The sequence below is a fragment of the Heliconius melpomene genome, chromosome 5 (assembly GCF_056956725.1).
Source record: "Heliconius melpomene rosina isolate 202511_hmr_F chromosome 5, ASM5695672v1, whole genome shotgun sequence".
NCBI lineage: Eukaryota > Metazoa > Arthropoda > Insecta > Lepidoptera > Nymphalidae > Heliconius > Heliconius melpomene.
Window position 1 is genome coordinate 10,368,233 of NC_140393.1, and position 24,134 is coordinate 10,392,366.

A 24,134-nucleotide genomic window follows, 5' to 3' on the forward strand; every position below is an offset into this window, starting at 1 on the left:
CTCAATTCCTGTCGCCTGCACTGACTCAATTAGGTCCTTGATGCCCTTCGTGATCACGCCTTGTGTCTTCTGGATCTTACTTATCTTCCTGAAGGGCTCTGTTGTTTCAAAGCCCAGCCAACCTCACACAGCCGGGGCTTCCTTCAGGGTCTCTGCAACCTCCGTTCTGGCCAGGTGCATTCCCGCTATCAGATTTTGATGGAGATTCAGTAGCTCTTTTGTGTGCGCTCTTTATGTGCACTAGACACTCAAAACTTAATCTTTAAGTTATACAATATTATAATAAAGTAATTTGGAACAGTCGTCGGTAATACATTCATAGCATAACATTTGTTGCAAGGATCAAGACAGAAAAACCTAATAAGACCATTTATATAGTATACAAGAATAACAAATCATTCATTTACAAATTTAAATATTAAATTATATGCAATACAGACTTCCTTACAAATTAAAGCATAAAAAAAATATAAGAAATATTCATTTAGAATCACTTTATTAATAAATTTATCTTTATTAGGCCTAATTTACTTTTCGTATTTTGAAAAGAAAATGTAGGTAAGGTATTTGCTTCGTTAAGCCTATTTGGTAACTGTTCACCTGTAGGAATGTAATTTAATTTTATTACTTTTTTCTCCACTTGTTCTTTAGAAAAACGAAATATTATGTTTTTATTTATTTATCTCTTATGACTGGAATTACCTTTGCGGCAGTCAAGAGATTGAAAAAAAACCGATTTTTTTTCGATCGAATTATATATTAATGCCTAATGGGGAGGCCTATGTCCAACAGTGGACGTTGAAAGGCTGGTGGATGGATGGATGGATGGATATATTAATACAATCGATTCGATTATCTTAAGACTAACGACTGCTTTAATCGAAGTGAGAATAAAGAGTGTTCGATAAAATATTACGAAAATTAAAACAAAGGACATTGGCCAATTCGGGGAAATCGCTGGGTGGTCGCCTGAGACGCTTCCATCCATCCATACGTCAGCATATTCGTAGGATTACGGTTCCGTAACTCCTCCATCCCTAGAGAGGCAACTATTTGAGAATGTTGAGTGAAAAAGTTGCCGGAGTACTCGCTTCCTTAGGATTTTCTGGGTTATCTCCATTTTCTTTATTCTATGCAATAGTTTTCTTATACTTTTTATATTGTAATAAAATGATGAGTGCACCTGCACTGAATAATATTGCGTATACTGGTATGGTTGTATGATATACTGTAGTATCCCTTTCGTGTTCAATGTGTAGCGTATCACAATTTTATCCTTGAGTCTATGGAGTCCTTGAATATTTATAAATGATATATTAATAGTTGTATCTAGGTGAGCCATTTCATCGGATATCTTTATCAATTTTAACGGCTGTCCTCTTACTTCGTTGTTGTCGTTGATTAATGTAAATTCTTCGGATATGATTTGGCATCCTAGGGGAATAGTTATAAGGTAGCTGCCTTTTAATTATGTAAATTCGTGTTTATTGCATGATATTTGTATCTTTTGATTCTTAGGGAACGATATCGTCTAGTTTCTCCATAGATCCGCGTAGAAGATTAACTATAGTTAAGTGACAAGATTCTTTCAAAATTTGTTTAATAATTAGCTCGTGGATACAATCGGAATTTGTGCGTGTCCGATGGTTGAGTTCTACTTGGCAGAGATACCAGCTGCTATGTTTCGGAAATTCGGCCTCTATGTACAAGAATGAATTCTCATTAGATGCAATGAAAGGAGAGGATGGGATAAGAGCCTGTGATTTTTTATTAGGTACTACTGCTAATCTGTATAATAAAAAAATATCTATAGAAATAATAGAAAATCAAAATATAAAAACTATTTGCTTATTAGCATAGTAAGAAGCCGGTTGAGTTATATTATAATATTCTCTTAATTCTAAATTTAAAATACTATCTTTTCCGTACATAGTCTTAAGCTTGTCTATCATTCAACTTAATATATCTAAGTATACTAATCATAGAATGGTGCATGCTTGATGCATGTATGAAAGCTAAACTATTTTCTATTCTTAATAATTCGTTCCTTAAATCTATCTAGTCTATGTTTTCACTTAGCATTACTAATAGTTGGCCAAATTCAAACCATTATTCATTTTGTTAGAAAGTATTAACATATAACACCAAAACTTGCTAATAATTTTATAGCTTCGTTATACTTTAAAGCATCAGTATAGTCTAAGTTCCCTGTAATACTTTTTATAACTCTTCCGAGTCCATCAATGATTCCTCTTTTGGATCTCGTCTAATTTGTTAAGCAAGTAATTTATCTGTAATTCATACACTGAATACATGCCATTAGGTAATTGACTCTTATAATTGTGTAAATGATTCTGTAGACTGTGTGTGTTATCTTCTATGTCGTCAAGTTTTATGTATTGTAAGAATATATGGTGATGTGTCGTTATTTTCATCGGTCCAAGTATGTAGGGAAGTATTCCAGGTCCATCAACAAGACTCTCGAATTTATGTCCTGAAGATGTACCAGGGGTAGCATCGTGAACACGAGGATCCTGTAACAAATTCGCTGCTTTAGGGATTCGCTTTATTTATTTGTATTTATTTATATTTTATTAGGGAAACAAACAAATATAAAATTCACAAACATTACAGATTAAAAAATAGCACACAAACCAATTCAGTTTCCACATAAAAATTACAGACACAACACATGATAAAATAAACAATTAAAAAGTTAATAAAAAAAAATTAATTCAATTATTTCAATTTCAAATTATAAAAAATATATACATAATTATTTGTATATTAGATTAAAATTACAAATCCACATTATAAAACAAATAAAATATATATATAAATTAATCACAATCACAGCATTTCATTAGTATCTTCTTTAAATCTTTAACATCTCTAATTTTAAAAATATCAACATTGGCAAACAATTTATCATAACTGGTGCAGGCTCTATTTGTGCATGCTGGCTTCTATTAACGGGTGTATTAAATAGTAATGGATTACGCATAACTCTTCGCGGGCATCTGAAATTAATTCAGTTCAAAAGAAACGGGGAGTTCATATGATTTTTAATTATTAGTGCAGGCGCTGAAGGAAGTTGAGTATGCAAAATGTGAGGACCGGCAACTATGCTCAAATTCTTTTACCTGAGGCCCTAAAAAAAAAAAAAACCCATGTTGCCAGCAGCTGTGTTGGTCCCTTTCTCTTGTCCCCACTCTTCTCTCCGCCCTATGCGCCGATGCGTCATAGCGCTCGTAGTAGTCAGTATAAAACGTTTTTTGATGAGTAATGGTTAATTTTTTTTTGTGTCCATGTAATATTATTTATTTGTGCTTTTATTTAAGTGGTTTATTTAAAAAAAACGGTGACAATGTCGCTACAAGTGACGAATGTGAAAAAGCGAAAACTTAATGAAATATCGTGTTTGTTTTGTGATAAAACGGGTGATTTGGTAGAAAAACCAAAACCACAATCATTTGTTAATATTCAAAAAGCAGCAAATCGAAGAAAAGATGAAATTAGTAAAAAAATAGAAAATAATACAGACTTTAGTGAACATAGATGTACTTGGCATCGAAATTGTATGGCAAGTTACATCAGCGAAGAAAAAATAAGGCGCCGAGAATCTTCGTTACATAAGCAGGAGAATGCTTCTACTCCCACCTCTTCAGCAGAAGCTAGTACTTCTGGAACTGAACATGTTCGACATTCATCGAGAATAATGAAGCAATTTAATAAAGATCAGCAATGCTTAATTTGCGGTAAAAAAACAAGAAATAAAAACACAACGCTTTTCTTATGTTCAGAAATTTCGGCAGCTGAGCAAATTTTAAACACAGCTCGAAATAAACAAGACGATGTTTACACAAAAATTAGCATGTGCGAACAACCAACTGATCTATTTGCTATGGAAGTAAAGTATCATAAGCATTGTTATCGCGATTATCTTCGACTACCAAGAAATTCTACCAATCCAGCAGGAAGGCCTTCAAATAAAATACCACATCACCTACTTATAGAGGCACTTGAAAAGCTAATTAATGAAATAAAACATAAATTTAATACTCATTCTTTTGAAGTGTCTCAGTTGGCTAAACGACTAGCTGAACTTACAGAAATTGAAGGTGCAGTCGTCGAAAATCGCGATATGAAATCAGTGGTAATTGATAAATATGGTGGAAACATTTTATTTTCATATCCAACTGATAGATCAAAATCTTCATTGGTATATATGAGCAGCATACCACTTGATAAAGTCATTGAACATATTCGCACAATAAATTCTACTAACTACACTGTTCAAGTAGCAAAACAACTTCGCAACGAAATATTAAGCACCGAAGTAATACCAAATGGATATGTACGTGATGAAATTTTATTAGAAAAATTTTTAAAAGAAGGCCAATTGCCGGCTACTTGGCAAATTTTTATACAAGCATTGCTCAGTGCTAAAAATCAAAAATTAAGTGAGAATTATAGTAGACGAGGGTTGTCAGTATTTTATGATATATATTTCACCATTACTGAGAAACAGACTCCAAAGCATATAGCTTTAGCTCAATCTATTCATCATTTAACACGATCGAAGCATTTAATCATGATGTTAAATAAACTTGGGCATTGCATAAATTATAAAGCATTGAAAAACCTTGATACTGAAGTAACAACGTCGATTGTATGTGAAGATATTGACAAAAAATTGCTTATTCCTAAAAATATCGTTCGAGATTCTTCGTTATTTCTCAATGATTTTAATGAAGAAACATTAAGTGGAAAAGATTCTACCCATGTGACAGCAATGGTCATATATCAGCAAAAAAAAAACACTAAAAATGAAGTAAATTTAATCAAAGTGAAACGTACAGCTAAGCAGACCGAGTTTGATTTAAAAATTTTAAACTGTCAAGAAATTCTACATTTTCAAGAAAATATGCAGCCTTTAATACCGGATTATAAGGACACTAGCTATTTATTGAAAAATAATCAAAACAATCTACAGTTTGATAATTTGCTCTGGGTTTTGTGTAGACTGCAATATAGTCAACCAGAAAATAACTTCTCCCGACCATCTACAAACTCGATACCAGGATGGACTCCATTTCAACAAATACTATCGTCTGAAACCTCACCTGTTTCTACTGTTGGATTTAGTCCGGTTATACCTCAGCCACCAACTTCTAAAGACGTAGTTTATACTGCAATGAAAAATTATGTCAACGTACGTCTTGCGCTTGGTAAAAAAATTGCAGTACTTTCGTGCGATATGGCGATTTATCTTATTGCAAAAAATATTCAACAAACAAATCAAGAATTTGCCAATTTGATATTGAGAATCGGATCGTTTCATTTACAAAAAAATTTTTTGCGATGTTTGGGCCAATATCTAGAAGGTAGTGGACTCGATAGTATTCTTATTGAAGCCGATATTTATGGTGTAAATACTTTGTCGTCAATCCTCAACGGTACTCAGTACAACAGAGGTATTAGAGCACACAAACTTTTGTATGAGGCTTTAAGAAGCATTCAAATTGTTGAATTTATAGCATGAATTATTCTCAAGATTATTTACAACAGCTAAATACTTGTCTTCAAGAAATAAGAGAGAAAACAGTTGATAAAGATCATGAAGGACTATTCGAACATTATAACGTATACAAAAGAACAATTTCAGATTTTTTGATGAATTTTTTAAATTTTTTACGCACTGTGAGCGTTGAAAACGAAATTTTTAAATATTTGAATAATTATTGTGAAATGGTAGAAATTTTGTTAAACTCAATTATGGCTGATAGGAGTACTAATTATGAACTGCATTTGTTAACTACTAGACAAATGTTACCTTACTTCTTCTCTACGAATCACACGAATTACATTCGCGGAGTTACTCTTTATTTACAAGATATGATAAAACTACCGTCAGAAGTTATATACGATATGAAGAGAGGAATGTTGTCCGTCAAACGTACGGAAGGTAAATTTAATGCAGTAAGTCCCTACTTAGCATTAGAACAGTCTCAGAATCGATCTTCAGCAGTGACTGGAGGTTTGATCGGTATAACAAAAAACGAAGATGCGATGCAAAGATGGCTACTCCTTTATCCATTTAAAAACAGCATACACGAGGCTCTTTCTTCATATCTCGGAATACAAGCAGACTCTACAAGTGACATTAATTACCACAATGAATGGACGCAATCTAGAATCAATAAAGATGAAAAAGATTTACAAAATATTGTCAAATATTTCAATGCTTGCAACCCCTATTGTGATATCGAAAATTGCGCACTTCGAAATATTTACACTGGTGAACTCGCTGATGAATCTACTTCTCAATGCTTATTAAATATTGTAGAAAATGGAGAAACTGCGTTAAGTACGTACGAAAATGAGCGGTTTGTACTGAAAAGTAAAAAGTTATCCGATCCTATAAAAAAATGTAAATTTGACAACTTTGTAACTACTTCTAAAAAAGAAAGTAAAACTACTCCTAATAAAAAGTTACAAGATGCTACAGATGTAAATCTTTTCCAAAAAACATTCTTGTTGGCTAATCAACGTGGATTTGACACAAAAATTTTAGCATCTTATGAAATTTTAGATTACTGCAAGTACCTTTTTGACTCTGAAGGATTTTATAGGAAGAATCCAAAATCGGAACTCGCTCTTGAAATAGAGAATAATTTTAAGTGCGGTACAAACACACGGAGTGAGGTTTTTAATTTTGATAATTCTAAAATTTTTATTGTTGACGGTATGGCTCTTGTTCATCGAATTCAATTGAAAAATTTCGGCACTTTTGGTGATTTTGCTGAGGCATTCTTCAAAAGAATCCACGATCTATTCTTGCAGAAAAATGTAAAACGAGTAGATATAGTATTTGACAGGTATGACGACATTTCCATAAAATATATGGAGTCAACTTTACGAAGTAAAAATCAAAAAATTAAAAATTTTATAATTTCTAATGATTATACTAAAATTCCAAGTAACTGTAACAATTTCTTTTCAAGCACTGAAAATAAATTACAGCTTGTTCAATTTCTCTGTACTGCTGCTCCTAGATATACACAAATAAATGAAGATTGCGAGTTATATATTTGTGGAGGGTTTGGTGATCCTACACAATGTTTCAAATTGCAAGGCTCTTTATTTTTTGAGGTACCTGAATTAAAATCGAACCATTTAGAAGCCGATTCAAGAATGTTTTGTCACATTTTTCATGCAATAAAAATTCAAACTGCTCATATTATAATTATTAGCGCTGATACAGATGTTTTCATTTTGGGAATTTATTATTGGAATATGTTAACACGTCTTGGCTGTTTAGGCTTATGGTTTGACGGTTCATATAAGAAAAAATTCATTTCAGGTTGTCATTTGGCTGCACAATCTCTTGGTGAAAACATTTGTAAAATTTTGCCAGCATTACATGCTCTCACTGGTTGTGATTCTACCAGCAGATTGGGTTCTAAAAAGAGCGGTTTAAAAGCTGCATCCTTGGACTTTGTTCAAAAAGCTTTGCGACATTTAGGAAATCCATACTTAAATGTCGAACAGCTAATTGAATTAGAAACCATTTGCACACATCTTTTCGCGAAAAAAATAACAACTGCTGATGAACTTCGACATAAATTAATTTCGCAAAATCTCGGCTTCGGCTTGAATTTATTAAGAATTATTTGTACATCAGATGCTTTAAATTTACATCTATTAAGAGCTTCAGCACAAACATATATTTGGATTCATGCAGACCAAACTCTACTACAGCCTATTGATTTTACCTTATTAGGCTATGAAAGGAAAGATGGCAAATTGTACCCACGACAACTAACGAAGCAACCATTACCGGAACAGTTGATTCAGCCCTGTAAATGTTCTTCAAATTGTCAAACCAAGGCTTGTTCTTGTAAAAAATTGCAATTAAATTGTATTTCGCTTTGTAAGTGTATTAATAATGATTGTGAAAATAAAAAAGATTAGCTTTAGACATTAGACTTTTCTTATTAAATAATTTTTTTATCAACAATTATTGTTATTATTTTTAATCTTTTAAAATTTTTCAAGTTCCTAGCTATAAGTACCTTTAATTATAAGAAACAATTGAATATTGTTAAAAAAACAATAATTATAATAATTTCAAAGCATTTGTTCATTCTATTTACTTGAATATCCAAGAGAGTGGGGTAAAAAAAAAATGGACCAATAGGGCTCCTGGCAACATCCGGAATTATCATCTGCAAGCTTTTCTGAGTTCAAAACAATCGACAGTATGCGGTCCTCACATTTTGCATACTCAATTCCCTACAGCGCCCGGTCTATATCTTAAATAATAAAAGTTGGTCTCTAATTAATCTTCTATTGGCGAGTGATAATATAACTGATGTTATGAGTGATAACTTTATTTTAATTTATTATAAAACATAGTTAACAACGCCTATTATATTTTTAACGAGCAACATTTTATTTGTAATTTTATGAGGCGTTTTAATATTCTGTCATTTTTGACGATTTTTTTTATTATTATTGTCGCATCTGTGAAGAATAAAGTAAGTTCTTTTTCGCCCTTGCGAGCGAATTTATTTTCCCTTATTCTTAATCCTGTTTAATCATGGTCCATATCGAGCCGGATGTTGAGGACGCCGTCTGGGCTCGCAGAATTAACGAAAATCAATTAAATTAAAGGATTTCAAGAAGAATTTAAGGAATATTTGTCAACGTGTGCAGAGGTCAAGTTTTGAAGTATTCATGATCCAAATCGACCTGGATGTTGAGAACACCATCTAAAATAAGAGAAATAAGAAAAATCAATTTAATTAAAGGATTTCAAGAATATTTAAGGGAATATTTGTCAACGTGTGCAGAGGTCAAGTAAGGTCACGGGGTATCATATCACGATTTGAAGGAGTATTCTTTAGATATTTCCTTTATGTGTTTCTCTTAATATAACCCATCACTCGCAAGGTATTTAATTAAATTTAATGCTGTCACAGGTTAGTAAAATTAAATAGTTAATTTTACACGTGTCATAAACACGAATTCATGTAACTGCTATGTGGCTAATTGGTGAGGTCAGTTTTGAGTAAGATTTGAGAAATATTTTATAAACACTGTAATTTTATAAATTTTGTACGATTCACGTACAGATGACGATGCGACCTAGTTTATGACGCATTAGATCGAAATATATTTTAATTAATTAGTCGTACAATTAACATCGCAGTTGACGGGCGGCTCTCACCGCGGATTGGCATCCAACTTAAACTTTGTAACTTACGTAATAAACTCTTTACTCGCTAATCCTATGGTTTATATCAACTCAACTCTACAACGAGCCATACATAAATTTGGTCCTTCGAGCTAAGAAGATCTCGAAATTTAGTCCTTCAAGCTTCAAAATCGCGAAATTAATCCTTCGAGCTTAGAAAATTTGGTGAAAGGGGGACCTTCGTGAAATCAAGATCTGCGGAACAAATTCGGGATTAAACTGAACTAACGACACTGTGACGAAACAGTTCTACGGTATCAACAAACTTAACTTATAACTTAGGGGTTGTCCATTAATCACGTGAGGCTTGAAAGGGGGGGAGGGGTTTGATAAAAATCACGAAAATAACACAAGCGGGAGAGGGGGGGCGGTGTAGTAAGATATCTCGTATATTTATTTTTTCGTCTAACGCGCGATTTTTAAACAAATATTAAGCGGCACGGCGCGGCGTGTAGTGACCTTGACTCGCCGTTGCCAGGCAACGGACGGAGGCCTCACGCGCACGCGCCCCCGGCCGCCCGGCTCGGCATGCAGTCGACAGTTATTCTGTTGTTTTGGCGCCGAATACATGCGTAAACCGTTACCTTATACGTTTTTTATTAAAACAATGTTTAAAGTAGGTGATCTGTATAAAGACCTTTTCACCGAGTATAAGAAAGGAAAAAAACCTAGTATTGCTCAGAAAGAATTTAATGAGTTGTGGGCTAATGCAAAACAAAAATATTGTACAAAAGAAGAATTTGTGAAGTGGGCGAATGATCTTCTAGCAGATTACCGCCGAAAGCACCAAGCAAAGAAGTCTTCCAATATTCTCTATTATTGTTCTAATTCTAAAAAGGTAAGTTATAACTAGTATTTGTCTGTTTAAGGGCATTGTCCTAATAAATATGACTTCATCTATAGTTTATTTGTAATATCAATGTTATTGTTAAATCTTCCAACATTTTTGATAGGTAAATTACCTATACATATTATAAAATATGTAAAGCGTACTTTAAGTATTACTTAAATCCAAAAGATATTTTTTTATTTTTATATTATAAAGAAGTTATTTAAATAATCTCTAGGTTTTTAATAGTTTTAGCTAGTCATTGGCGCACAGGAATATTATATTTCATTCCATAAAAAATGCTGAATAAACATCACGCGACCCATATGCCTACATATCACCGATCGCTGTAGGTACTCTAAAAAAGTAGGTGTATTGAGCTGAACCTTGTGCAGTGGCGTAGCTAGGGTATTTGCTGCCCGGTGCGGCTTAGGGGACTTGATGCCCCTTTCCTGTTGATGAGTTCTAAAAAAAAAAAAGGTGATCATCGACGATGACTTCTAAAAAAAAACCAACTTATCGTCAACTTTGATCCCTCTTTTCTCTTGATGAGTTCTAAAAAAAAAACAAAGTGATCGTCAACGTTGAGTTCTAAAAAAAACGTAATCGTCGACGTTGACTTCTAAAAAAACGTGATCGTAGACGTTGAGTTCTCAAAAAAACAAAGTGATCGTCGACTTGGATGCCCCTTTCCTTTTGATGCCCGGTGCGGCTTAGAGGACTTGATGCCCTTTAAAATGGTATAAGGTCTAAAAGACAAAGAAAAAACACACTAATCGTCGACTTTGATGCCCTTTTCCTTTTGATGCCCGGTGCGACCGCCCCGCTCGCACCCCCCTAGCTACGCCACTGACCTTGTGGCATGGGTTTATCTATAACGTAAGGTTATATTACTATTGTTACACATTTTGCGCTTGTTTGTATATTAATATCTTGTCGCTTTGTGAAAACTTAAAACTATTTATGGATAATGCTATTGGAACTGAAAAATTTGCCTACTAATGAACGGTGGCAGTACGATATTGCATACCTACATATAATAACATACACATTATTCTAGTGAAAATACGAGGATTGTGCATGGTTTGTGTGCCGTTTCGAACTCTTATTTTAATAAAAGAAAAAATAAAATTACTGGAGATGGTTAATTTATAATATAATATAATTTGCACGATAATAAATATAATAAATAAATATTATCTTTACTTACACGATAATAATTAAATTATTAATCTTCAGAATGCCAGCGAAAAAATATCTGTTTTGCCAATGACATCCAATGAGCCAAATCCTGTAAAACTTCCTACGCCTGCGATATGCGTCTCACCGATCGGTACCGAAATTACTGACGAAGGCAATGTCACAACTAAAAGCACCTCAACAGGTATGAAACATCCCAAATTCGCAATATCAATTATTATTTAAGCAGTCAATTATTTATTCCTACTAATCTTATAAATGCGAAAGTTTGTCTGTCTGGTACGCTTTCGACGTCAAATTTTTTTTTCCAATTTTTTTAATGCGCGAAATTTTTCCAAGCGTGATATAACCTGAAGTCCACGCGAACGAAGTCGCGGGCGAAAAGCTAGTATTATTATAATTCTAAATAAGAATTAGTAATTTCGTTTATAAACATAATTTCAATGTTTTCTTGTTGTTTAAATGTCGGTCATTCCAGGTGCTCGGAAACGTAAAGGTGAAGATTTGTATTGTAGCGACGAGAATTCACCCGATACACCAAGTGCAAGCAGCTGTATACTGCAGCCTGTACGTGCTACTCCTGCACAGGATAAGTTGAAGAATCAGATTTCTCTTCTTCAAATGGAATTTGACTTAGCTGTTCGTCGTAGGGATTTTCTGGGCGCCACTGAAAATGAGACACGTGATGTGACTAAACTGCGCCGAGAAATTGATAAATGCCCAAAAGAACTACGGAAGAAGGAGCAACATATGCGTCACTCCCAGTCACATAGATTATCAATAAAATCAAAGATTAAACTTGCTTGCAATCAGAGTCCGATTGTAGCTGATCTTCTTAAGGCGCGTTCTGCCCCAGGTCGCCCACGCCTAGAAGAGCAACAACCGCAATTGCTAAAAACTATCGTCGATTTGGCTATGTTTGGTGCTTCTGCGGAGGAACGGCGTCGCTCAGAAATTGTTCGCAGTTGCCGAACACTTACTGACCTCCATGAAAAGCTAAAGGAGCACGGATTTCAAATTTCGAAGAGTGGCACGTATCTTCGATTGCTCCCTAGAAATTATACCACCTTGGAGGGAAAAGGCATGTAGTCACTGTGCCTGTCAAATTGAGTCGCCCTGAGGCAGATCACCATAAGGCTCATGTCGATCAACATTTTTGTGTCGCCACAATAAGATCCTTGGAAACGCTGGCATCTATTCTCGGGCCAAAACAAGTGTTTTTTTTGTCCCAAGATGATAAAGCCCGGGTACCTATAGGTTTGACAGCGGCAAATAAACAAGCTCCTCTCCTGATGCATGTCGAATATCGTGTCTCATTGCCTGATCATGATTGGGTGATTGCTACAAGGCACAAATTGATCCCTAGTGTATATGCTGGGTGCATCATAAAAGGAAATGATATGGGCCGTGCTGAAGCAATTACTTATTCAGGGCCAACATACGTGGCGATTAGAAGTGGCAAACATTCCTCTTCGACAGCTTCTACTCATGCTGTGGACTTCAATAAACTTGCTACACTCCACAATTTCAAGGAAATTATGCGGGATGAAGAAGGACGCCTGAAACCAGTTGTTCTGATTTCATCTGATGGAGGACCCGATGAAAACCCGAGATATCCAAAGGTTATTTCCCATGCCATACGCCACTTTGTCAAGCATGATTTAGATGCAATATTCATTTTTACGAATGCACCCGGCAGAAGCGCATTCAACCGTGTTGAGAGAAGAATGGCGCCTTTAAGCCGGGAATTATCTGGACTCATACTTCCGCATGATTCTTATGGAACTCATTTGGATGAACAAGGGAGAACAAAAGATCATGATCTCGAAAAAATGAACTTTCAGAAGGCTGGAGAAGTTCTCACAGAAGTATGGAATAATATGGTTATCGACGGCCATGACGTCGTAGCAGAGTACCTCGAGCCCGATGACACTGCTGAAAGCTTTGTTCCAGACTTGCCTTCTCTGCAGTGGTATAGCGAGCATGTGCGAGAGAGCCAGTATTTGCTTCAGGTACATTAGTAAAATCTTATTTATTATTATTTTATCATTTACTTTTCTTATCTAATATGATTAAGATATCTTAATATTATTACCAGGTGGTGAAGTGTGATGACCACGCTTGCTGTGGAGATTTGCGGAGTTCTCTTCGATCTATTCTTCCTGAACGCTTCGTTATACCTCCTTAGCCAATTTTGCAGTCGTCTAGTGGTCTATGTATTCCGAAGCCTCAAGAGCATGATGGCAAGACGTTTGCTACATTTCTTCTGCGTCGGTCTCTTGGAATCACCCCAACGCATGAGGGCTTTGACAAATTGCCGTATGACCTGTATTGCCCTAGTCTGCAAAAGGATCGTCGGCAACTTTTGGATCGGACGTGCCAGTGGTGTGGATTGTACTTCTGTACAAAGAAGAAATTTAAGGAACATGTAAATTCATGTCACAAGCAACCTAATCCGAGCAGTAATAGTGTAGAGATGCACAATGTTCGTCCTTCACGCATCCTCACGCGACGATCAATCGGCAGATCGAAAGAAATTCTCTGCGTTGTGCGCGAAAATGATGACACCGAGTGGCTTGATGAAACCGATGTTGATTTTCAACAAAGCACAGTGCCAACAACTGACCTGCAAGATGCTTATCCAGTTGTTAGTGTTGAAGAATGTCTTGCTAATCCGTGGTCCGAGGACAATATACATTAAATATATTTATGTACTAGTACAAAACATGTTTTTCCTATGATTAAACTCTTCGTTTATTATTATTGTTATGGCAATAAAAAAAAACTTGCAACCTGGTGTAGACATTTTTATTATGGTCCTTAATTTCAGAATAAAATAAGATTATAGTTTATACCTGTATTTAAATTAAGATAATATTCAGAAAATTTTAAGATTCGTTGTAGGTACTAAAAATACACGTGATGTTGAGAAGGGGGAGGGGTGGTGGTCTTAAACCTCACTACGTATCACCAATGGGGGAAGGGGGGGTTAAAAAATGCTAAAAAGATCACGTGATTAATGGACAACCTCTTATCTACTTTATAACTTATCTATACTTTATAACTTATCTACAACTGAAAGCAACAATGGCTCAGAACGTCCAGGACATCATTAGCCGCTAAGAAATTATTTTTGGAGAACTGAAGCAAATAAACAACAACTATAAAAAAGATAGTTCAAGCAGGAAGACCTTGGCTTACTTAGAAGATCGTCTTTCTCGTCTGAACTCAAACTGGGAGAAATTTGTATATAATCATCAGCTACTGGAAAAAAGTGAAACAACGGATATTCAATACTTCAACGATGATGTTTTCAATAAAACGAAGAGGATGTACGAAGATATTTTGCAAGACATACTGAAGAGAAAGGCGGAGCTACCATCGGCATCTACAAGTAAGGTTCAAAATACTCCTTCGGCGTCACCTGAAAAGAGCAAAGATAACAAGTCGAAATTTTATTTCGAAGAGTTAAAGAAGAATTAAATTTCATGCATCTCCGCGGGAAACCAACGAGCCAACTGAAAAACAACAAGATCTTTTACGGCAACAATTCTGTAACTTTCGAGCTTTCGAGCGAACTGTGGGGAAAATTAACTGTGATGCAATGAGGGAAAAATGGGAACTTGAAGATAACTTAAACATATTGAAAATAAAATGGGATCAAATAGAAAAAACTAACTGGGAACTCGACTATATATCAAGGGATGAAGATCCAACTTACAGAGAAAAATATGAAAATATAGAAAGTATATACGATAATCTACGTAAGAAGCTGCAAAATAATATCTGGAACAACTCACACTATGAAAGGGCTACGCCAAAAATTATTATACCGGATTTTTATGGTAACTATAACCAGTGGTTAACATTTAAAGATCTCTACGTCGAAAGCGTGCATAACAATCCCATGTTGTCTAAAGCTCAAAAAATGCAACATCTTAAAACTAAACTAAAGGGCGAAGCGGAGAAACTAGTTCAACATCTCGGGATCAGTGCTGAAAACTACACATCTTGCTGGGAGATTCTTACTCATCGCTATGACAACAAAAGGCTTTTATTTACATCTTACATAAATACATTATTAAACCGAAATTCAATACAAGAAGCAAGCGCGGCCAGTATAAGAAAATTACATGACGTCATGCTAGAATGTATCAACGGGCTTAGTAATATTGGTTTGGATATAACCAGTTGGGATCCAATTATTGTTCATTTATTAATCCAAAAGCTGGATAAATCAACCTACAACGAATACATCAAAGACCTCAAGAAACCGAGAGATTTTCCAAATTTAGAAGAATTTACAAACTTTTTAGAATCGAAATTTATGGCTTTGGAAGCATTACAAGGAAATCATCAAAAATCATCGTCAAATAAATATTCGCCTAATAAATACTTCAATAATATATCAACAAATCGCAATAATAATTATAAATATCATACACCGAGGTCATCGTACTTTAATAAGTTTCAAAAGACGGCAAATACACACTTCGCCACAACAAAAATCTGCCCGCTTTGCAAAAGAAACCACGTATTGATGAACTGTGACAAATTCCTTGCAATGAATGGAAATGCACGCAAAAACACAGTAAGCAATTTACGTGTTTGTTCGAATTGTTTGTACAGTCATGGAGAACAGCGATGTTTTTCGCAAAAAAGGTGCAAAAAATGTGATATGTCACATCACACTCTCATGCATGATATGGAACCTCAGCAACCTAGCAGCAGCGAGCACCGAATAAATAAATCACTATCGACTTCATCTACATCTCATGCTGTGAACAATATTACTAATGAGGAAAAAGAAGTTTTGTTAGCGACTGTACTTTTAAAAGTGAAGACGATCGATGGAAATTATATCAACATAAGAGGTTTACTTGATCAAGGTTCACAAGTTAGCCTTATTACAGAGCATGCTGCGCAACTTCTCAGATTACCGCGGCGAAAAATGAGCGCCGTTGTGTCGGGTATCGGGTCATTGTCCGGTAATTGCAAAGGTTCTATTAACTTAGAATGCAAATCGATTAATTCGGAATATGAATTCAACATGCAAAGCCTACATAGCTATCTTTATTTGCATGGTTACAAAAGCTGTGCATCTTGAATTAGTTTCGGATTTAACTACGCAAGCATTTCTCGCCGCCTTCAAAAGAATGTGTGCGCGCAGGGGTACACCAAAACAGATGTATTCAGATAACGGTACAAATTTTGTAGGAGCTGCTAAACTACTTCAAGAAGACTTTGATCGAACCCACACTTTCCGTTCATCTGAATTTTATGATGAAATTAGTAACATGAAGATTCAATGGCATTTTAACGCACCTTTTTGGCCAACAGCTGGTGGCCTTTGGGAAGCTGCCGTTAAATCAATGAAATATCATTTAAAACGAGTTCTAGGAGAGCAGAAGCTGACTTATGAACAATTTTATACCTTACTTACTCAAATTGAGGCCTGTTTAAATTCACGCCCGCTTTGTCCATTAACGGAAGACGTGGAAGACCTGGAATATCTCACTCCGGGTCATTTTCTCATCGGTGGTTCCTTATTATCTCCACCACATGAAGAAGAAAACCTTATTCAAATTGACTTAAGAAATAGATGGAGATTGATAGAACAAATGAACTTACACATATGGAAGCGCTGGTCAAATGAATATATACATCAACTGCAAGTAAGAAGCAAGTGGAAACAAACTAGAGAAAATTTAGAGAAAGGAAATCTGGTGCTGGTGAAGGATGAAAACGTACCTCCCGGAAGATGGACCATCGGGAGGGTTATAGAGCTATATAAAGGCGCTGACGACAGGGTCCGAGTAGTCACCATTAAAACTAAAAAAGGGTTACTGAAACGACCTATAACAAAACTGTCACCATTGCCGCAGCAAACAAATTTACGTAACAAAGAAGAAATACAAACCGAAAATCTTTAAAAACAACGAGAACGAGGTTGTACAAAAATAAATAAAGCAAATTTATTGTCTTTATTCCTTATAACTATGATAACTACAATGGGAATAGTAAATTCAGCACCAACAAATAATAACTTTGAGGTCACATTCATACAAAATAACCATCCAATGTATTTCGACGATGCAGGGAAACTACAGTTAATACATGACGAATGGACGCTTTTGATTTATTATAACTTAACATCATACTGGGAAGCTTCGAGTAAAATTAACATTCATATTGACCAGATGGACAGACTTTGTCAGAGAATATCACACGAGTATAAGCCATGCGAAGCAGTCGTCAATCAATTAAGTCATGAATTGCATCATTTACTTGAATATAATACAATGTTATAGTCATCGCATTCACGGCAGAAGAGAGGCTATTTCGATGGAGTTGGAAAATTAGCAAGAACACTTTTTGGGGTGTTAGACGCAGACTTTGCTCAAAAATACGAAAGAGATATTCAAAACTTACAAAATAACGATAATTACCTATTACAACTTATAAAGAACCAAACACTTATTATAGAAGCCGAAAATAACTTAGTGAAAAGAAATACTGAATTTATTGATAAACAATTCCAAGCAATAAATGCCTACATGAATCAAACTTGCAGCGCATTCTACACCGCTGGAGCTTCCGAAAATATTTACTTTTGAAGATATGTCAAAGTGATTTATTTCTTGATGTATTTCAAATCATATTAATTTTTTTTTAATGTTTACTTTTATTCTTTTACTTAAACTTTATTTTAAACGTATTTTCTTTTGTATATGTTTTGCTGTACTGGATGCCCATCCACTATTTGTATCTTGTCTCGGGAGCATGTACGGTTCACGTACAGATTTTCATATAGCTGACGATGCGACCTAGTTTATGACGCATTAGATCGAAATATATTTAAATTAATTAGTCGTACAATTAACATCGCAGTTGACGGGCGGCTCTCACCGCGGATTGGCATCCAACTTAAACTTTGTAACTTACGTAATAAACTCTTTACTCGCTAATCCTGTGGTTTATATCAACTCAACTCTACAACGAGCCATACAAATTTAATATACTCAAATCTATTAATATTCACTCAAGTAAGACATTAATATATTAATACAGTTTACTGGTCATATTAGTTGATTAAACTTTCATTCTTTTGGTTTAAGCCTTTTTAAGGCAGAGGCGATAATATCACAAACAAAAATTTTGTTTATCTTTCTTTTTTTTTGTCAATTTTGAAAGAAAGTTTGTTACTCCGTGAATCTTCATATTTTTTATTTGAAAAGAGGTAAGAAACAAATTTTTAATATGTATTTACGTATATTCTTCAAGTTGTTTGCTTACCTCAGCAGTTACTATCGTAGTTAGATAAGTGGACTTTTTACTTGGTGGGAAAAATATTCCCGCCGCCCGTGGCGTGTTATGTACACATTTGTGGAACTAGTTCAAAAATATTTCCTCCACGGCAACTAGTTCCTTCTTTTCTCAGATTTTTATGAAAAATGCCGCGCTATTTGAATGAAAATGATATTGAAAAGACATTGGAGCAGATTTTCGGCATTCCCGATGATGGCTCAGAAGACGGATTTGAGTCTGATGAGGCAGAAGAGTTCAACGTGAATACAATACAACGGTTACTTGAATCGGATTATGTTTCAAGTAACCTTTTACAAAATTCTCCTGCTCATTTGAATTCTACACCTAAAAATAGTTCAGAGTCAGGTACATCTACAGTAGCACTATGTTCACAATTAGATAACTCGCAGCCAGAAGCCTTTGATAGTACAATCACCCTTAGAACAAGAACTGACTGATGAATCTGAATGTGAAGATGAGTCATGGGGGAAGGATTTCTGGACAACCAGGCCAGATCCCGATGAATTTTATAAGGTGACAATAAAACCTCGGTATTTATTGAATAGCACGTCCAGTAGCGCATTTCAAAAAGTATTTTAGTGATGAAGTCTTCGATTTTATTGTTACTCAGACAAATTTGTATGCGGAGCAGCAAAATATTTTAAAAAATCAGCCTGTTGACAAACAGGAAATTAGTGCTATTTCGGGCATTCTCATTATAATGGGTTATCATATTCTTAAACGAATCGATTTATATTGATCATCGATCCTGGATTTCTTTTTTTCTTCAGAAATAGCTGAAGTTATGCCAATAAAACGCTTCAAAAAATTTTAGAGACTGCATTTGAACGATAATAGTCAACAACCAAGTAGAGAAGATGTAAATTTTGATAAATTATATAAAAATCGTCCTGTTATATCCTTACTTAGTCAATCATTTCAAAACAATGCCTCTAATTCCTCTTCCCAAAGTATCGATTAGAGCATGATACAATTTAAAGGAAGGTCCAGTTTGAAGCAGTACATGCCGCTAAAGCCTATAAAAAGGGGCTATAAAGTGTGGTGCTGTTGTGATAGTAGCACAGGGTACTTATATGACTATGAAATTTGTACAAGCAAAACGGGACATGGAACAGAATAGGGTCTAGGGGCTTGTGGGCAACCCACATTATAAATTAAATACTTATATATTCATATATAAAATACACAAAACACATAATACATACTTGCATAAAATATTAAGATATACATAATAATACGTGGATGCGCGAGCGCAGCGTCGCCCGGCAAGTCGCCGTGCCCGCCGCCCTCGCGCCCCTCACCTCAGCTGGCACCTAGCGACACATTCGCTCCGGATCGCGCCACCAGTCACAACCTCACCGTCTGACGCGAAGCCTGTGTTGCTTGACCCTTTGCGCCACGCTATTCTTAATATTGCCACGTGTTTACCTAAATTCTATATTTATGTCTATGCTTATTCTTCCGCTATCTTAACCTATGTGCACAGTGCTCTTGACTTTCTCCTTCTATATTATTGTAATTCTGTGAACTTATTGTGTTGTGAAATATACGCTTATATACCATAAGAAAGACTTATTCATTATCACACACGCATCCTTACAACTGGTGACCCCGTTGAGAACACTTTTCGAGCACCGCTTCGGAAGAATATCAAACACTAACGGCTCGCAATGATGACGTAAAGAAAACGGACGAATCTGATTCGCCGGCGCAATATCAGGTGATGACGGAGGCATTTCGAGTTGGCGTTAAAATACCCCCAACCGCGGCAACGACCAGCTCGGGAGGAGAATCGGCCCTGGAGGTAATGGCCCGCCACATTGTGGAATTAACCAAGCAGGTCAGCTCCCTCACAACGCAAATAGACGAGTGTTACCGTTCCCGTTCCCGCACGAAACAGAACTCGTACCAGCAGGGACAGCGAACACCATCTTCTCGATCTCATTCGAATTATAGGAAATTTTCGCAATGTTGGTACCATTTCAAATTTGGAAAGCAAGCGAAGAAATGCATACGACCTTGCGACTTTAAGTTGGGAAACGCTCAAGGCAATCTGTAATGGCGGCCGCAGGTTGCCCTCCAACTACAAATGGTCGTCTCTTCGTGACAGATTGCAGGTCGAAAATTCAATTCTTGGTGGACACTGGAACCGACTTATGCATTTTCCCCCGGTCTGCACTGCGTGATTGACGTGTGAAGACCAATTACCAATTGTGTGCGACAAATGGTTCCACGATCGACACATATGGTTCCGTACAATTTAATATTAATTTAGGCTTACGTAGAGATTTTTGTTGGAAATTTATTATAGCAGATGTAACTAGAGCTATCATTGGTGTAGATTTTTTATCCTATTTTAACCTGCTAGTAGATGTACGCAATAAACGCATAATAGACGGTACAACTAAATTGTCAACTGTAGCTTTTGTAGCAATAAATAATATCTAGACGTAGATGAAATGACGAGAAGTCGTTCAACAGCTGAATGATGGACATTGGCAACCCCTTGCTTTCTTTTCCCGCAAGTTAAGTGCAGCGCAGAGAAAATATTCAGCATACGATCGCGAACTCCTCGCCATTTACGAAAATATTAAATATTTTCGCCACCAGTCACAACCTCACCGTCTGACGCGAAGCCTGTGTTGCTTGACCCTTTGCGCCACGCTATTCTTAATATTGCCACGTGTTTACCTAAATTCTATATTTCTGTCTATGCTTATTCTTCCGCTATCTTAACCTATGTGCACAGTGCTCTTGACTTTCTCCTTCTATATTATTGTAATTCTGTGAACTTATTGTGAAGTGAAATATATGCTTATATACCATAAGAAAGACTTATTCTGTTCGCGACAACGCGACGACGCGAAAGCGCATCATCGGCCGTGGACTCGTCACGACATGTTTGAGACTGTTTCGTTCGGCAAAAAGTGACGTCATACCACTCTCGTAGTTTTGAATGTTATTATTAGTGTTTTTTCTAAATTAATAATGTTTTTTCCTATATAAATAAGTAATTACATTAAATAATAATTATAAATAGATTTGGGTTCCGTTTTAGATAATAATTTTCGACTTTATATCGCATTTGTATAGTTGTACTATGATTTGCCGCATTAATCGCTTTTTTATATAATAGTAACTTCCGTACAGTAAAATTATTAATTATTATTTGTCATAGTTTTCTGTAACAAAATAACAGATTTGTATATTCCTAATGTGTGTAAATAATTAATGAGAGATATTTTATCGTAATTACTTGTGTGAATTTCGTCATACTTTTCGTGTTTTTTGTAGTTTTTGTACCTTCTAAGCTCAATGTCGCCGATATAGCCACCAGAGAAGTACCATCTGATTTTGGAGCTGATCATGAATGGTATCACGGGCCTGCCTTCTTGAAAGAAAATCCAAGTACCTGGCCTATCGAAAAACCAGTCGTGTCAAATAATACTGGTGAAGAACATACTTTTACCGTTAAAGAACTCCAGCCGAAGACAAAATTACGTGAAGCAATTCCTGATCCACAACGCTCCTCAAAATTGGAGCGACTACTTCGTGCCACAGCTAGAGTCTTGCAATTTTTAGATATCTGCAGAAATAAAAAAGAGAAGATCTTTTATAAGCGAACACGTAGAAATATGGAATCTGATCCTACGTGGAACAAACGAAAAGAAACATTACCAAAGAAATCTACTACTCTACATAGTAAGAAATCTATGGATTCCAACAATTTTCTAATATTAGATTCGAAGTACATTACAAAAGCAGAAAATCTTCTCATCCGAACCTCTCAAGAAGAATCATTCAATGAAGATATCACAGACTTAAGATACAACAGGACTATTGCCAAACAAAGTCGCCTTCATTCACTACCCGTAGAACTCCGAGACGGCATTGTCGTTCTTCGCAGCCGTATAGCCGCCGCCGAGGGAATAAAAGACGAAACAAAGAAACCACAAGTCTTAGATGGAGATAACTACATCACACAGTTATACATTGATTGGACCCACCGTTGTCTTCACCACAGCAGCACTGAAATAATAGTAAATGAAGTACGTCAACACTTTTGGGTAATTCGTCTTCGTCCCACCGTGAAAAGGATAGTTCATCAGTGCCTGAAATATCGTACTCGCAAGGCACAACCGCCACAGTCTTCTACGGGTGATCATCCCAAATCCCGTCTCGCTCATCATCGAAGACCATTTACATACACCGGCTTAGATTATTTTGGCCCTCTCACAGTAGTCGTCGGCAGACAACACGTGAAACGTTACGTCGCACTCTTCACGTGTCTTACCACTAGAGCAGTTCACCTGGAAATTGCCACCAGCTTAAGCGCAGACTCTGCCATACTTGCATTGCGAAGATTCGCTGCATGTCGAGGATGTCCTTCCGAAATTTACACAGATAATGGTACAAACATGCATGGAGCAGACAAAGAACTTCGAGAAGCATTCAAAGAAGAAGCCAGTCGTCGAGGCATCGCATGGCGTTTCATAACACCATCTGCAACATTCATGGGAAGCGCATGGGAACGTCTTGTTCGCTGCGTGAAAACAGCTCTACACACTATTCTTCGTGAGAGATATCCCCGAAAAGAAATTTTGGCTACATTACTCTGCGAAGTAGAATATACTGTGAATAGTCGTCCCCTCACACATGTTTCTGTAAACAATGACGACGAGGAATCTATAACACCCAATCACTTTTTACTTGGGGGTTCAGCTCGTCTACCTGGCACATTTAGTGAGGACGACATTGATAGCAAAAAGCAGTGGAGACGCTCACAGATATTAGCGGACATGTTTTGGAGACGCTGGGTTCGCGAATATCTCCCTGAACTTCAACACCGGCGGGAGCCTCATGGTCGAGGCCCTACTTATGAAATAGGTGATCCGGTACTTATAGCCGACTCACAACTTCCAAGAAATACGTGGCAAAGAGAACGCATAGAAAAAGTGTATCCAGGTGCAGATGGACAAGTGCGAATAGTTGAAGTACGCACTAAGGGCGGTCTTTTGAAAAGGCCAACAAAAAACTCGTTCCGCTTCCAAAGTAATAAGACGTCGTCGCTCACCGCGGGAAAGATGCAGCATCACATCGGGACCTGATTCTGCACGGCGGGAGAAATGTTCGCGACAACGCGACGACGCGAAAGCGCATCATCGGCCGTGGACTCGTCACGACATGTTTGAGACTGTTTCGTTCGGCAAAAAGTGACATCATACCAATTACATAAGATTGCTGTATGAAAAGCGCCAACGTCGAACTTCCGTTAGTTTGTATTTAGTACAATAAATTGTCTTTTCAGCAATTGCGTAATGTTCTTTTAATTTTAATAAATAATATTTTTTGTAAGAATTGACCATTCCATATTCCCACATCGAAGTGGAATCGTCATTCGTAGGGTTAATTTGTATTAAGTTTTAATAGAATTAAAGTTAATTTTTAAATCATTTCGGTTTTTTTTCAATCCTCCGTCTGTCGCAAACGTAATTGGCGCAGTCGGTAGGATAT

At 36.2% G+C, this 24,134-nt stretch overlaps 3 protein-coding genes and 1 long non-coding RNA gene across 4 annotated transcripts in view; 2 read left to right on the forward strand and 2 right to left on the reverse strand.

Moving 5' to 3' along the window:
- LOC146539297 (membrane-bound alkaline phosphatase-like) overlaps positions 1 to 24,134 on the reverse strand; it is a 101,509-nt gene that overhangs the window by 30,723 nt on the left and 46,652 nt on the right. The gene's annotated exons all lie outside the window — the stretch shown is intronic.
- LOC146539299 (uncharacterized) overlaps positions 7,992 to 24,134 on the reverse strand; it is a 52,550-nt gene continuing 36,407 nt past the window's right edge. Inside the window, exon 3 of the long non-coding RNA XR_014877998.1 lies at positions 7,992 to 8,777. This is a non-coding gene — a long non-coding RNA (uncharacterized LOC146539299). The remainder of the gene's footprint in view (positions 8,778 to 24,134) is intronic.
- Positions 11,324 to 12,787, forward strand: LOC146539300 (uncharacterized). Its single transcript, XM_085185481.1, has 2 exons — positions 11,324 to 11,475; positions 11,770 to 12,787. The coding sequence occupies exons 1-2, from the start codon at positions 11,361 to 11,363 to the stop codon at positions 12,378 to 12,380; spliced, it is 726 nt and encodes a 241-aa protein (XP_085041607.1). The 5' UTR covers positions 11,324 to 11,360; the 3' UTR covers positions 12,381 to 12,787.
- Positions 12,916 to 14,088, forward strand: LOC146539301 (uncharacterized). The gene is made up of 2 exons (XM_085185485.1): positions 12,916 to 13,303; positions 13,390 to 14,088. The coding sequence occupies exons 1-2, from the start codon at positions 13,019 to 13,021 to the stop codon at positions 13,477 to 13,479; spliced, it is 375 nt and encodes a 124-aa protein (XP_085041611.1). The 5' UTR covers positions 12,916 to 13,018; the 3' UTR covers positions 13,480 to 14,088.

What these genes read in the sequence shown, in the direction of transcription:
- LOC146539300 (XM_085185481.1), top strand. Translation starts at nt 11,361, where the DNA reads ATGACATCCAATGAGCCAAATCCTGTAAAACTTCCTACGCCTGCGATA. An exon ending in AACTAAAAGCACCTCAACAG is followed by an intron (nt 11,476 to 11,769) that starts GTATGAAACATC and finishes CGGTCATTCCAG; the next exon opens with GTGCTCGGAAACGTAAAGGT.
- LOC146539301 (XM_085185485.1), top strand. Translation starts at nt 13,019, where the DNA reads ATGGCGCCTTTAAGCCGGGAATTATCTGGACTCATACTTCCGCATGAT. An exon ending in AGAGCCAGTATTTGCTTCAG is followed by an intron (nt 13,304 to 13,389) that starts GTACATTAGTAA and finishes TATTATTACCAG; the next exon opens with GTGGTGAAGTGTGATGACCA.